A 12,757-nucleotide genomic window follows, 5' to 3' on the forward strand; every position below is an offset into this window, starting at 1 on the left:
CTCTAAACTTCTGTGTCATTTTCTCAGTAAACTCAGTTAATGTTGATGTTTTTAAACCATGCACTGTTGATTCCTGCCAAATGTACTTTTTGTTCTACAAATTTCCCTTCAGCTGTCCTTAGTTTTTTGAACCTAATTATTTTCATTTGAAAATTGGCAGAAAGAGCTAAGTGTTTTTTTTATAACAGTTCTGCCAAGTCCACTGGACCAAATTCTTACAAATGTAATTTGCCTGGCTTTGCAATCAGTTTAGTTTCCAGATGATTTGGCTCATCATAACTTTGAGAGAAACACATAATGGTGACAAGGTGCCCCGGCCAGATTAACTGAATGCTTTTTAAAAGTACATGTAGCCAATGAAGAAATAAACAAGAATCAGGGGGGTTGATTTAAAGCCTCTTAACTTTTTGTAATGGGATCTTGTACTTGAAGTCATGTTCATTTCAATTTACATGCAAGGTCCTTCAACATGCATAAATCTGTTTTAACTGTTTATTCCTGGAATAATCTACAGTCACAGGACAGTGTATAATCTTCATCATCTTTGTCTTGTTTTAACTCTATTACAGATTTACTGGCCTGCAGCAAAAGAAAAGGTAGAATTATGCAAATTAGCTGGGAAAGATGCCCATGTAAGTATGATGTATGTTTTTTATTATGGCTGAGGATTATGCATATCTATGTATTTTTTATTAAATGCAAAAAATGCTTTAGTAAGCTCTTGTTACACTTCTTCTGAACTAATGTCCTAAGTGTTTTTTCTTAATTGAAAAACAAAGTTACATTTCTGTTGGTTTTTAAATATTAATACTTAAAAAAATTCAATCTTGCAGGCATCAATCATGATATGTTGTTCTTTTGTGTAATAAATGCAGCTGAGAGATGAATGGCGTTTCCTCAAAAATGTATACCAGGCAGTATTTCCCTGGAATCCTCTTTTCTCACATTAAAATGCTTCTTTTTTTCTTGGGTGTATCCTGAATTTAACTTCATTATAATTCATTAAAGAAACAGTAGTAGAGCAGTGTACAAATCAACTTAATTTGCAGACAGCTGCAGTTGGGGTTTAAAAAAAAATCTCAGACTCAATGGCTTTTGCCAGAAACCACAAATCTTCTTTAGGAAGTATATTTAAGGTACATACGTGTACACAATACAACTTTTATATGTTTTGTGCAGCACAGATTACGTCATGTGTCTAGAGCCCACTCTAAATGTAAACATTTCCTGGCTGTAAAATAAAATTTCTTCCTTTTCTCTCCAAAAAAAATCTCCAGCATGTCGGTTACCAAGGTATCTTCCAGCTCAAAATGCTCTCAGCTCTCTGCCTGAAGAGTTTAGCTTTTTATTCTAACTTGTTACTACCCTTACCTTTACAGCAGTCAGAACCTAAACAATGCTGAGCATTGGAAATATTCTGATACTGGTGCATGTGGAAGATTTGTGCTGGTCTATTTCTACACTAAGAGAAAAAGGAGAAGGTCCTGAGAGGGAAATAGTTGTTTCGGACTCTCACTTAGATGCAGGGTGATGGCTTGAACATATGAACAAATCCTGTGTGTTCCCTCTGAAGTATGTTATGTGTTTTTGTGTTCATTTCGTTCTGGGCAAGGCTAAATCAAGGCTTTTCCCCCAGCCCCATGTATCATCCTTGCAAGCATGCCTGTGCTACTTACCAACAACAACAACATGGAGCAAGCCCAGCTAGAGCCAGGATGTCCCACTGGACTCAGAAATGACCAAATAAAAGTCACCAGTAAGATGTGGTTGGTGCAGAGACAAAGCATGCCCTTGGAAGTGTGTTGAAGCCTTTCAGCCCACCGCAGTCGCTTTAATCATGTGATCTTTGGTATTAAAGCATGTGCAGTACCCTGAGCTGGGAGCAAAGGCAGGAAGACTGGTAGCCAGACAAACCCAGTGGCTCTGCGACCTCTGCCCAATTGTTGACGGGTGGTGTTTGCTACAACACTGGCTGAACAGATTCCCTCCAAACCGTGGTGTGAGCAGACAGTTTCTCGTGGCTGTAAGCATACAGCAGAATTAGGTTTGCAAGTCTGATTGATGAACTGCCTGGTAGATAGCCACTGTCAAGTTATAGTCCTAACAGGTTTGAACTACTTGTAAACAGTTTCTGCTACAGTAGTTCTGAGTTTAAATACACCAATGCTATGGCTGTAACTTATATAAGCTTATATGGCTGTAACTTATATTCTATGTATAATGTGAAAGAGAAGAATAAACATGAAAAGTAACCTTTATCTTTCTTTTCCCAACAGACAGAGTGTGCCAATTTTATCCGAGTTCTTCAGCCGTACAACTGGACCCATGTTTATGTCTGTGGCACAGGAGCGTTTCACCCTCTCTGTGGATACATTGAGCTTGGAACTCACAAAGAGGTAATTTAACTTTCTCACTAGTCTGACATGTCAAGGAATAGCCCTCATCTTGTGTAGCATTCATCATAGATTGGAAAATACTATGTGAGTGTGTAAAAAATGACCTGACAGCAGCTTGCATAAATAACAGGGTAAGTGGTGGATTCTGTGGGTCAGACGGGAACTCTTGTTCTCACATTTGCTATGTGCATATCGCTTTTGAACAAAGCACTTTTCCTCAGGCTTAATACACAAAGTTCTTCAGAATGACACTTCCATGTGATTAACTAAGTGAAGAGAACATCTGACCCAGATGTCTTCCTTTCTAGTAAGTCATTTCTGCACATACTTTCCTTGCGCACACACATTCAGAGTTCAAGATGAAACTTGTGGTTCTGTCTTTAATGTACATATACCGCAGAGGGTTTCCTGTGCCTTGTGTGTGAGAGTAATAAACACTTTGAAAAGGTTCTCTAAGCCTGAGTCCAGAGACAGCATCTCAGGACTTTGCAGTGTGTTGCAGTCTGGTCACCAAGCAGGTCTTGGATGTCCTCCATCACTAGTGGCATATTCCTGAGCTGAAGTTAGCAGCTGACTGGTCTTCATTTACTGGTGACAAAGAAATCACTATCCTAAGTGGTAAATGTTTGAGACCTAACCCCCACAACAGAAGAATTTTAGTGTTGTGTCAAGCAGCCACTTAGTACACAAGTCTCTTTTTAACTCCTATATGTATCACACCTTGGCTGTATTTATCCCACTGATACTGTTCTCAGACAGTGTTGAGATGTGTGTGACCTGTCCCTCTGCTTGCCTGTGGTGCAGGCTTCCTATGCTGCTATAGAAATAGCTTTCTCTTTTCTTCAGGGCTTGGTGAAATTCTATAGGAATATAGGAAATGAGGTTTAAAGTTAATAAATGCAATAACCTGAAACAGAATAATAGAATTATAGAATGGTTTGGGTTGAAAGGGCCCTTAAAAATTATCTCGTTTCAACCTCCCTACCATGGACAGGGATGCCTTCCACTAGACCAGGTTACTCAAAGCCCCATCTAGCCTGGCCTTGAACACTTCCAGGGATGGGGCATCCACAGCTTCTTTGGGCAATCTGTGCCGGGGCCTCACCACCTTCAAAGGAAACAATTTTCTTCCTGCTATCTTATCTAAACCTACCATATTTCATTAAAAGCCAGTCCCCCTTGTTCTATCACTGACACATGGAATCGAGGGAAGGTCCTCATGGAAAAAAAAGTGATTAAGCTTGCCCAGACTGAGACCCATAATTATGTACCCCCCAATCTGTGTGTTGGATGACCAACCCAGAGGGGCTGCCTATGCAACAGAAAACTGAAGCTATGAGAGATCTACTTGGTGGTGTTCTTTCCCTAATAAACCATTAATGCTCCTGGTATTGTCTGGTATATCCTGTATAATTTGGCTTACAATGAAATAATTTGTTGGCTTCTTTGCTTTGCTACTTTAGATATTCCGGTTGAAGCAACTGAAATTTTAGATCCCTTGTATCATGCTGGTTTCTTAGCTGAATGATCAAATACACAGCTGAATGGAACAGAACAGCTCTCAGCAAGAGTGTAAGTAAGGCTCTGGTTTACCTCTGGCTCATTAGCAAGATTCCTTATTCACTCTACCATTGCCCTACTTCATTTCAACTACTTCATTTGTGAAGGTTGTTTTCACCAGACCTTATGAAATTATGGATTTGGTCTGACTGTTCAGTCCGGCAGCCAGTCTAGACAAGGGGTCTGTCTCAGTTAGACAGGACCAATTACCTTAGAAAGGAAATGGAAGAAGAATCCTGGCATCGTGTTTCCTAATCCCCTCACTGTCTCCCAGTCCTGCCTCTCCCACATTCCTCCTGCTTGCTCAGCTGCAGTGGTAGGTTGGGCAGTGTTCAGCACTGCTCCTGCCTCTTCTGACAGAGGAGCTCTTCTACAGCCTCCTACTGAGTTATCAGCCTTGAATGGCATCAGGCATATTTTCCCTTTCCTTCTTGGAGCCCCAAACACCCTTCAGCCACCATCCTTCCACCACCTCTCCATATAAATGTGACAAGGCTGGAGGGTGCTGAGGATAGGCCCAGTGATGTGAATTTGACAGGCAGTTGAAAATGTCTCCTTGTAGGAACTGAAGCCAGGAGTCCTACAGGATAAGTCAAAGCACTTTTAGTGCAGATCCATTCTCTTAGTATTTTTTCATTCTTCCGTCCCTCCCCTTTTTAATTTGGTTTTTTTTTTTCAATTTAAATCTCTGGGTTATAAGAACAGATAATGAATCTCTGGTAATTAGCAACCTCTCCAGGAAGCTGTGGGATGCTTGGGAGAGCCAGGCCCTGAGATAGCCTCACGGAGGCTGTGAAACCAGGCAGTGCTCTGCTGACCTTTGAAAGCTGCTCGTGGATCTGCACAGTGCTCTCCTGGCCAATGCCAGAGCTGTGAAAACAGAGAGGAAAACAGTGTGGATCAGGTGACTCAAAACCACAGCAGACACTGCTTTTGAAGCAGCACAAATCCCCAACAGAATCACACAATTAAAGGGGATTAAAGTCCTTGTCTTGTTATTGCTCGAGTCGCTGCCAAAACTTCTCTTGGCTGGTGAAGAAGAGGCTTGGCCCGGTTGGTGCTGTTAGCCACAGCTCTCCAAGGGATGCTCTTTTCTTTGAAAGCTTTGCCCGAAGTGAAAGCAGGAGGTTAATTCTGTGTGAATGCTTGGTAGTGTCCATTAGTTTGTCGGGGTGAAGCCTGAAATACTTGATGTTGATCTGTAACTCCCTTGGTCCCCTGAGTATTGCTGGACTTGCAGACAGCCTCTTCGCATGTGATAAGGCAAGGGTTCCCTGAGCAGCTCAGGGTTGCACATCCTAGAACTAAGGACAATTGGACACCAGCGTAGCATTGTAAGAAAAAAAAAAAAAAATCAGTTTAGTTCTGTCCTTGCTCTGCTCACTGTAGGAGCCTGAGAAATTGGTTTGCTGGATATTCCACAGGTTTGGGAAGGTAACGAGTTTTTTGCTGGTTGAATTCTGCTTTGTATGAGCTAGGACGGCTGGAGGAAATTGAATTTATGTTCACGGATTGGAATTGATTTTTCTTTTCTCTTAAGGAGCTTAATTATTCAATATCCTGGGCTTTTGTCTTCTGAGCCTAGAGAGTTTAGGAGGCACCTCAATAACATAGAAAGGTTTGGTCATTTATAATCTGATGTCCATTAAGGATGAATTGAATTAATGTGTTGTGAAGTCTAATCCTATGTGGCCATCTTTGGACATACTTGCTTGTCATTTGTACTCTCCAGGCGTCTTGCAAGTCAGAGGTATGGAAACAAATAATTAAAATCACTTCACATATTTTTAATCGTTTAAACCATGGAGGTGTTTTGATTTTTTTTTTAAACTAGCTTCTAAAGTTTTTTCTCTACAATAGACATTAAATCCACATTGAATGGGTTTTTGAGTACTAGAGGGATTTTAAGTATCACAGTAGATAGGAAAGCATGGTGAATGAAAATATGTTAAAAGCCATTCTCTAGGCAATCTCCCTTCTCTTAATGGCAGGACAATTCTGAAGATCAAGTCTCTATACCTGCAGAGAGTTCACTTTACTCCTCTGAGCTATCAATTTGCCTTCAGCAGGACTCACAGTGGATTTCAGCTTAAGTGTGCTTTCAGGAAACCACTGAAAGGGGCAAGTAAAAGAGCCCTTGTTGGCAATTCTGAACTATAAGAAAGCTTCAAATGGATGCTTACAGGAATCGACTTGTTGATTACCCACTGAAAACATAGGGAATAATTTTTAAATAATTTATTTTCTTTATCTTCCTCTATGCCCTTGTTCTGTGGCCCAGGAATTAATCACACGGTATTTGGAAACGACAAGGAAAAATCTATTCTGATATCTCTTGTATCGTTAGCCTTGTTAAAAATAATAAGAGAGAGCATATGCTCTTTCATTTTAAAAGAGTCTGAACTGTGTCTGCTGTGAACATTATTCAGCAGTCCCTGGAGAAATTTCTGAGTCAGCCAGAATCCCTTCAGGGTCTCCTGTTGCAACACAGTCTATCAGCACTTTCCCAAATAGAAGCCAATGCCTTTTAAGTACAATCCAGCTTTTCACTGGAGTAGAAATGAACAATGCATCTCCTTTTTTTTGAAAATAATTGTATTTTTTTAAGATTTGTGTTTCCCTATAGAGTGACCAGGATACAGTAAAACACTGAATGAAAATATACAGATGTAAAACAGACACAGACTGTAAACATCAATGCTGCGATGACAGCTGCACGATCTAACACATCTTTACTTTGTACATTAGCAGAACAGGCTGTCTAAGTGAGTTTTTCTCTGTAGCCACACCAGGATAATGAATTTGTGTTTATTCTCAGGAAATGGTATTCCGTTTGGATACCCAGAACCTGGAGTCTGGCAGGTTGAAATGCCGTTCGATCCCCAGCAGCCGTTTGCTTCAGTGCTGGCAGGTAAGGAGCCACCAGAGCCGGGTGCTTCCCTCGGACCTGCGATGGCTCAGGATGCGAGCCCGGGGGCTCAGCAGATGTCACCGCTGGAGCTCCTCTGGCGCTGGTCGTGTTTCCAGTGCTGGTCTGTGCTCTCAGAGCTGGGGAAGCCTTCAGGCTGCAGACAGCACAGAGCTGGAAGGGCAGCCGTGCAAACAGAAGCATTAGAATGCCTGTAAAGCCTCTGTCAGCTGGACAGGAAGGCAGTTTCATCCTCACCCAGTCATTGCTCCTTTAAGAGGACAACAAAAAAACCTGCAGGGACAGGGAGTGATTGAAGCCCTTTTGGGCCTCTTTCTGCAATTATCAATATGTTCTGCCCTTTGAAGTCTGCTGACATGCACTATTTCCATAACTACGTTTCTGAGGTTTCTATTTACTCGAGTAGCCACTTCTGAAGCTGGGAGCCGAGGAACAGGACAGTGCGCTCTGCCTGCTGCGTGCATCGCAGCACTGTGTGGTCTGACATTTGGGGCCGAGGAATGTCAGCTTGAGTGATTTAAAACCACTCTAAGAGCTACTTTTGTCATGGTTTGGTTCATAGCTTTGGACAATTCTCATTTAACTTGTCTGTCAAGCATATGAATACAAGATGAGAGTGAAGCACCATGACGTTTTCATTTACAGCCAGAGAGCAGTGATGACAATGCTTTGAAGTATCGGTCACTCTGTGTTATAAAAAGAATATGACTAATGTTCAGTCTTTATTCTCAGATAATAAGATAGATGATTTGTGATTCTGACCCTACAGATGGGGCAGGACTTCCTTTATTAAAAACAATAGATTAAAGCCTGTGCTTATTCTTCTCAGAGACCCCTAGTACTCTTTAATGACTGTGAAGTCTATTTTTAAAATGGGAATCCAGAAACTTTAACTTTTTTTTTTTTTTAATGCAAGCAGTAGAACTCTGTGATTTATTGCAGCATTTCCTAATTTCAGTAGCATTCTAGTGCTTTGACTGTTCTATTAAATCTTGTGAAATGAAGAAGCTGCTCTCCTTTAGCTACCTAAGACATGAACTTTGCTACGTAACAATTTTTTGCTCTAGATAAAATTAAGGGTCAGGGTATTCTAGTATCCCTTTTTTGATTGTGCCTGGTGTCAAGTGCTTCACAATAATGTACAAGGAGCACTGTAAAGAGTTACAGGCCTGACCAGAGAATGTGTTTCTGCTCTATCTTTGGATGCTAACCTTATTCCCAAATGAACGAGGAGAGCAGTACAGTTCATGCATAAGATGCTGCCCTGGAGCTCAGGTGAGATCATTTCCCATCTCTGCCACTGATGAGCAGAGTAACCTTGGTGTGTCACTTCTCTCTGTCTACCGCCAAATGGCAGTAAAGATTACTTGTATCCTTCAGAGAACACTTTTTATTCAGTTATACATTTATGAGCTAAGTAATATCTAACTGTATTTTCACTCATATATGTAAGTTAATGCAGCTGAGTAATTTTCATTCTTTGTAGAAATAGGTCATCTGAGTACTACATGACATATCACTTCAAGTAAATCCCACAGATAAATTGGAAAAACTAGTCCTTTTGACTGAAGAATCACCTGCTGATCATCCATCCTCTATTACAAATTACCACTCACCAAAACTGTTCAGGACGTAGCAGGAACTTGGAATGAGAGATACCAAACACTGAGAGAAGTGCTGAAAGTGCCTTGTCAGCAGAGCCTAAGCAAGGATGGAGAATTTCTGTTGGCCCTTCAGATGCATCGATCACCGAGTGCCTGTCAGTTGGCAAACACCAATTACCCTGCCCATTCCTCATTATGACAAATACCTTTCAGAACGCACTATTGCCCAATAATCTGTCTTGTTGTACAGTGATAGTTTGTAATTAAACTTCTTGTTCCCTGGAGGGCCCTAGTTTTGGCTTCCTAAGAGAGAAAGTGCCATGTGATAGATGTATCGCTTTTTTTCACTTCAGACGAATGGAACAAATGTCCAGATTTGCCCGAATGACTGCCAAAATGCAATCTTTAAAAATTCAAAACAAAACAAAAAAACTAGCAGTTTGTTTATTTGAAGGAATTCTGCCAGTATTTGGAAGCAACATAGATGCAAGAACAAATGGTTATTTAATTATTTTAAAGCACTAGTATTGTATTTATTGGCCTATTGTTTGTCCTAAATTCAGCTGTTTCCATGATGTTTAGTCTTCTTAATACAAAACGTAAATTCACAGTTAATATCCTGAGGATTTTTAAAACCCTGGGCTAGGGACGGGCACAGGGACAACGTAAGGGGGGGCTGGGCTACCGCTGGGCCCGCAGGGGCTGGAGGGGGCGGCGGGAACACCGGGGCTACCGGCGGAGCCGCCCCGCTGGGACAAGCGGTGGAGCCGCGGGCGGTGCCTGAGGGCCGGGACAGGCGGGACCTCGGGCTCAGGAGCGGCGCTGCAGCTGCGAGCGGCGCCACAGGAGCCTGGGCTTGGGGGGGGCAGGCGGCAATGGAGGGGGCGATGCTTCCAGGGGTCCCAGCCCTTCTCTTTCTTGTTTCCCCTTTGCTCCTTTCCTTGGGTCTCTGACAGCTTTAAAATTCTTATCCCTTAGACCCTATGTTTCCCACCCAGCATGAAGCGTACTTGCTTTCTTCTGCGTTAACGAGTTCTTTGGAATTTATAAATACTCGTATTAGCGGTGATGGCGCCCGCCCGCGGAGTGATCCGCCAGGAGGGACTATTTGTGATGCGGTCCTGCCCGCGGAGGGATCACCGGTGATGATCACCGGTGATGCGGCCCCACGCGGAGTGATCCGCCAGGAGGGACTATTTGTGATGCGATCCTGCCCGCGGAGGGATCAGCGCTGGTGCCGCTCCAACCGCGCGGCCGTGAAAAACGAGCTTCACTCTTTGTAGAATTTGAAGGAAAGTTGAAGAAAAGGGACAGTTTAATGAAAGTTTAATAAAATCAGGAGACAGCAGCAAAAACGCCGCTACGGCCGGGTGCTTCGCAGAGAGACAAAGGCGCACCTTTACAGCCAAAAGAGCCTCTTTAACACCGAGCTCCCTCTGCCGGCTCCCAATCCCAGCCCGCGCTCCCGGGCAGGGTTTCTTTCGGACCAGGGCTGCGTTTCCATCCTCCGCTCTGGGAGTCACCAGGTGCGTTAGGAACGAGCCGATCCCGCTCTCTGAGACACAAGGGCTCGCTCCAGGAGACTGTTCCTGTTCCTCTGTTCCAGCCGCTCTGCTCTCCCCAAAGCACCATTTCCTCGGAGCTCCTCTGAAACTGCATTTCAATGGACCGAGGGCTCCAGAAGCTGCAGACTCGTGCAATGGGGGTTTTTTGGGAAGCGACCTTAAGCTCTTGCAGTTCCACCTCTGTCATGAGAATTTCAGGGCTCTAAGACTCACAGAACGATTTGGGCTTGGAAGGACCTTAAAGCTCATCCAGTGCCACCGCTGCCACGGGCAGGGACACTTCCCACTGTCCCAGGCTGCTCCAGCCCCAATGTCCAGCCTGGCCCTGAGCACTGCCAGGGATCCAGGGGCAGCCACAGCTGCTCTGGGCGAACTCTGCCGGGGTCTCCCCCACCTCCCAGCCAGGAATTCCCAATTCCCAATCTCCCATCCATCGCTGCCCTCTGGCACTGGGAAGCCATTCCCTGTGTCCTGTCCCTCCGTCCCTTGGAAATCCTTTCTCTATCTTTTCCTGCGGCCCCTTCAGGCACTGGGCGGCCCCCGCTGGGTCACCCCGAAGCTGCTCCTCTGCCGGCCTGTCCCGGGGTGTCCGGTGTGTCCCTGTGTGTCCCTGTGTGTCCCGGTGCGTCCCGGTCTGTCCCGGGGTGTCCCGGTGTTTCCCGGTCTGTCCCGCTGTTCCCCGTGTCGCTCCGCGCGCGCTGCGCCACGTGACTCTCCCACCGCCCCGCGGGGAGGGGGGGCCTGACCCGCGCCACGCCCCCTGCGCGCGCGCTCCGCCGGGGTCACGTGGTTCCCCGCGCGTCACGTGATCGGGGCGGCGGCGGCGGCGCGGGAGCCGCCGGGAAGCGCCAGGCGGGACCGGGCCGGGATCGGGCCCAGCGCAGCCGCGGCCCTGCCCGAGCCCTGCGAGCCGCCAGCCCGCCATGGACCGCCGGGACCTTTCCGGATCGGCCGCCCGCTTGGCAGCCGCCCCCCCCTCCCTCCGCCGGGCCCGCCCCGCGCCCCCCCCGGCGCTCCGTGACTCGCCGGCGGCTCCGCGGCTCCTCCGTCGTTCGCCGGTGGCGGCAGCCAAGAGATGGTGCGGGCCTAGCGGAGCGACCAGCGCAGGTGAGCGCGGCCGGGCCTGGCCTCCCGCCGGCACCGGGGCAGCGCCGGGGCCGCGCCGTCCCCGCCCCGGGCACTCCCGGCACATCCCGGCACCCCCTGGGCGGCACCGGCGGGCCCGAGGGCGGCATCGGCCGCTCCAGGCGCAGCTCCCGCCGGGACCCGCGGCTTTCCCCGCGCTCGCGCCCCGCTGTGGGGGACACCCCGGGAGGGCGGGGGTCCCTCCCCGGGCAGCGCAACCCGGGGCATTCCCTGGAACGGGGACTCGGGGCGGGCTCGGGGCCGGCGGGGCCGCTGCGCTGCCCTCCCCGCTGATGGGTTGAATGGTGTTCCGCTCATTGGCTTTGTCAGGGCTTTGTTCCTTCCCCTTTGCTCTCCCGGTTTGCGGCCGGAGCCGCTCCGGGATGGAGCGGGCCAGCACCGGCACGGGCTGCGGGGCTCTGGGGGCGGCCGGCGGCTCTGGGCGGCTCCGCGGGGCTGCCGTGCTCGGGGAATTGGCTTCCGCCGGCTGCTGCCGAAGGTCAGCGAGGGAAGAGTCGCGGGTCCGGACACAATCCCGTCCGGACGGAGTAGGTGGCTCTTACGTAAAGCCTCATCCTTGGGGGGGGTTGTGTTGGACTTTGTAAAAGAGCAGTCGCTTAACGTTCCTGGGCTCTGGGCTGACTTTTTTCCTTTTTTGCCATTTTTCAATGAACAAACCAAAGCGAGAAAGTGTTGAGAGGTGTAAGCCGGGTATCGGTGCATTCAGTGCTGTGCCTGTGATTCTCTTCTGGAGATGAGCAAGTGGTTCACTGGATTCTGGGGGAGAACTGAGTGCTTCTGCCCAAAGCTCGCTCACAGCCTGGGCAGATGCTGTACAGTGGAAAGGGAAAAGGGGCAGGTGTGGGACCCACTGTCCCCCCGGCTCATCTCTTGCCTTATGACGGCCTTGTTTGGTCATTTTCTCAGGAGTGCCGGTGCTTTGAAGCATTCCCACGTTCCCAGTGCTGGCAGCCAGGCACCCACCTGCCCCTGTGGGACTGCCCAGGCCCTTCCTCAGTGCCACTCTTTGGAATGAGCTGGTTCTGCTGGGGCCTGTGTGTTTATTTGTCACCTGGGCTCCCTCCCAGCTACTGAACTCCTCTCAGGTGTATTCCTAGTTGCTGACATTCCTTTAAAACTACCGAATTCTTCTCTCAGGTCCCTGGCAAACGGGGCTTTGCAGCCTGGGGGAGTTATTGCAAAACGGGGTCTAGTGAAGTGCTCTGCAGGAGTGGCTGTGCACCTGAGTGGTCATTTAATTGTCTCCTCTAATGAGGGAAACGTGATTAAATGATGCCTTTTCCTGGTCTTAAAATCAAGAGTCATACACGGTTCGAAGGGGAAAAGGGATTTTACCTTGGTATTTATTTTAAGGATCCTTAGGTGCACACGTCCAGGTCATATGCATCGAGATGCACCCCGCCGAGTCTCTGTGTCCCCCCCTCTCCCCCAACATTAGGTGTAACATTATAGGTGTTACTAATTAGCATATCTATCAAAGATTCCCCAATGAGAGGCTCAAGTGAGCCCCCCTCCCCAAGGAACCTTCCCCTGGATGGTTCTATCTTGGTTTACAGA

The 12,757-nt window shown here is 47.2% G+C and overlaps 1 protein-coding gene across 5 annotated transcripts in view; it reads left to right on the plus strand.

Annotated features, from left to right (window-relative positions):
- LOC138107488 (semaphorin-3D-like) overlaps positions 1-9,104 on the plus strand; it is a 47,188-nt gene extending 38,084 nt beyond the window's left edge. For 3 of the 5 annotated variants that reach the window (XM_069008732.1, XM_069008733.1, XM_069008731.1), the window contains 3 exons: positions 570-632; positions 2,277-2,396; positions 6,775-9,104. In XM_069008732.1, coding sequence (XP_068864833.1) covers positions 570-632; positions 2,277-2,396; positions 6,775-7,071 — 480 coding nt within the window. In that variant the 3' untranslated portion in view covers positions 7,072-9,104. Of the gene's footprint in view, positions 1-569; positions 633-2,276; positions 2,397-3,859; positions 3,969-6,774 lie in introns of all 5 variants that reach the window. The other 2 variants (XR_011149549.1, XM_069008734.1) reach the window with 2 other exon arrangements.
- Positions 9,105-12,757: the final 3,653 nt, after the last annotated feature.

Source organism: Aphelocoma coerulescens, chromosome 3 (assembly GCF_041296385.1).
Source record: "Aphelocoma coerulescens isolate FSJ_1873_10779 chromosome 3, UR_Acoe_1.0, whole genome shotgun sequence".
NCBI lineage: Eukaryota > Metazoa > Chordata > Aves > Passeriformes > Corvidae > Aphelocoma > Aphelocoma coerulescens.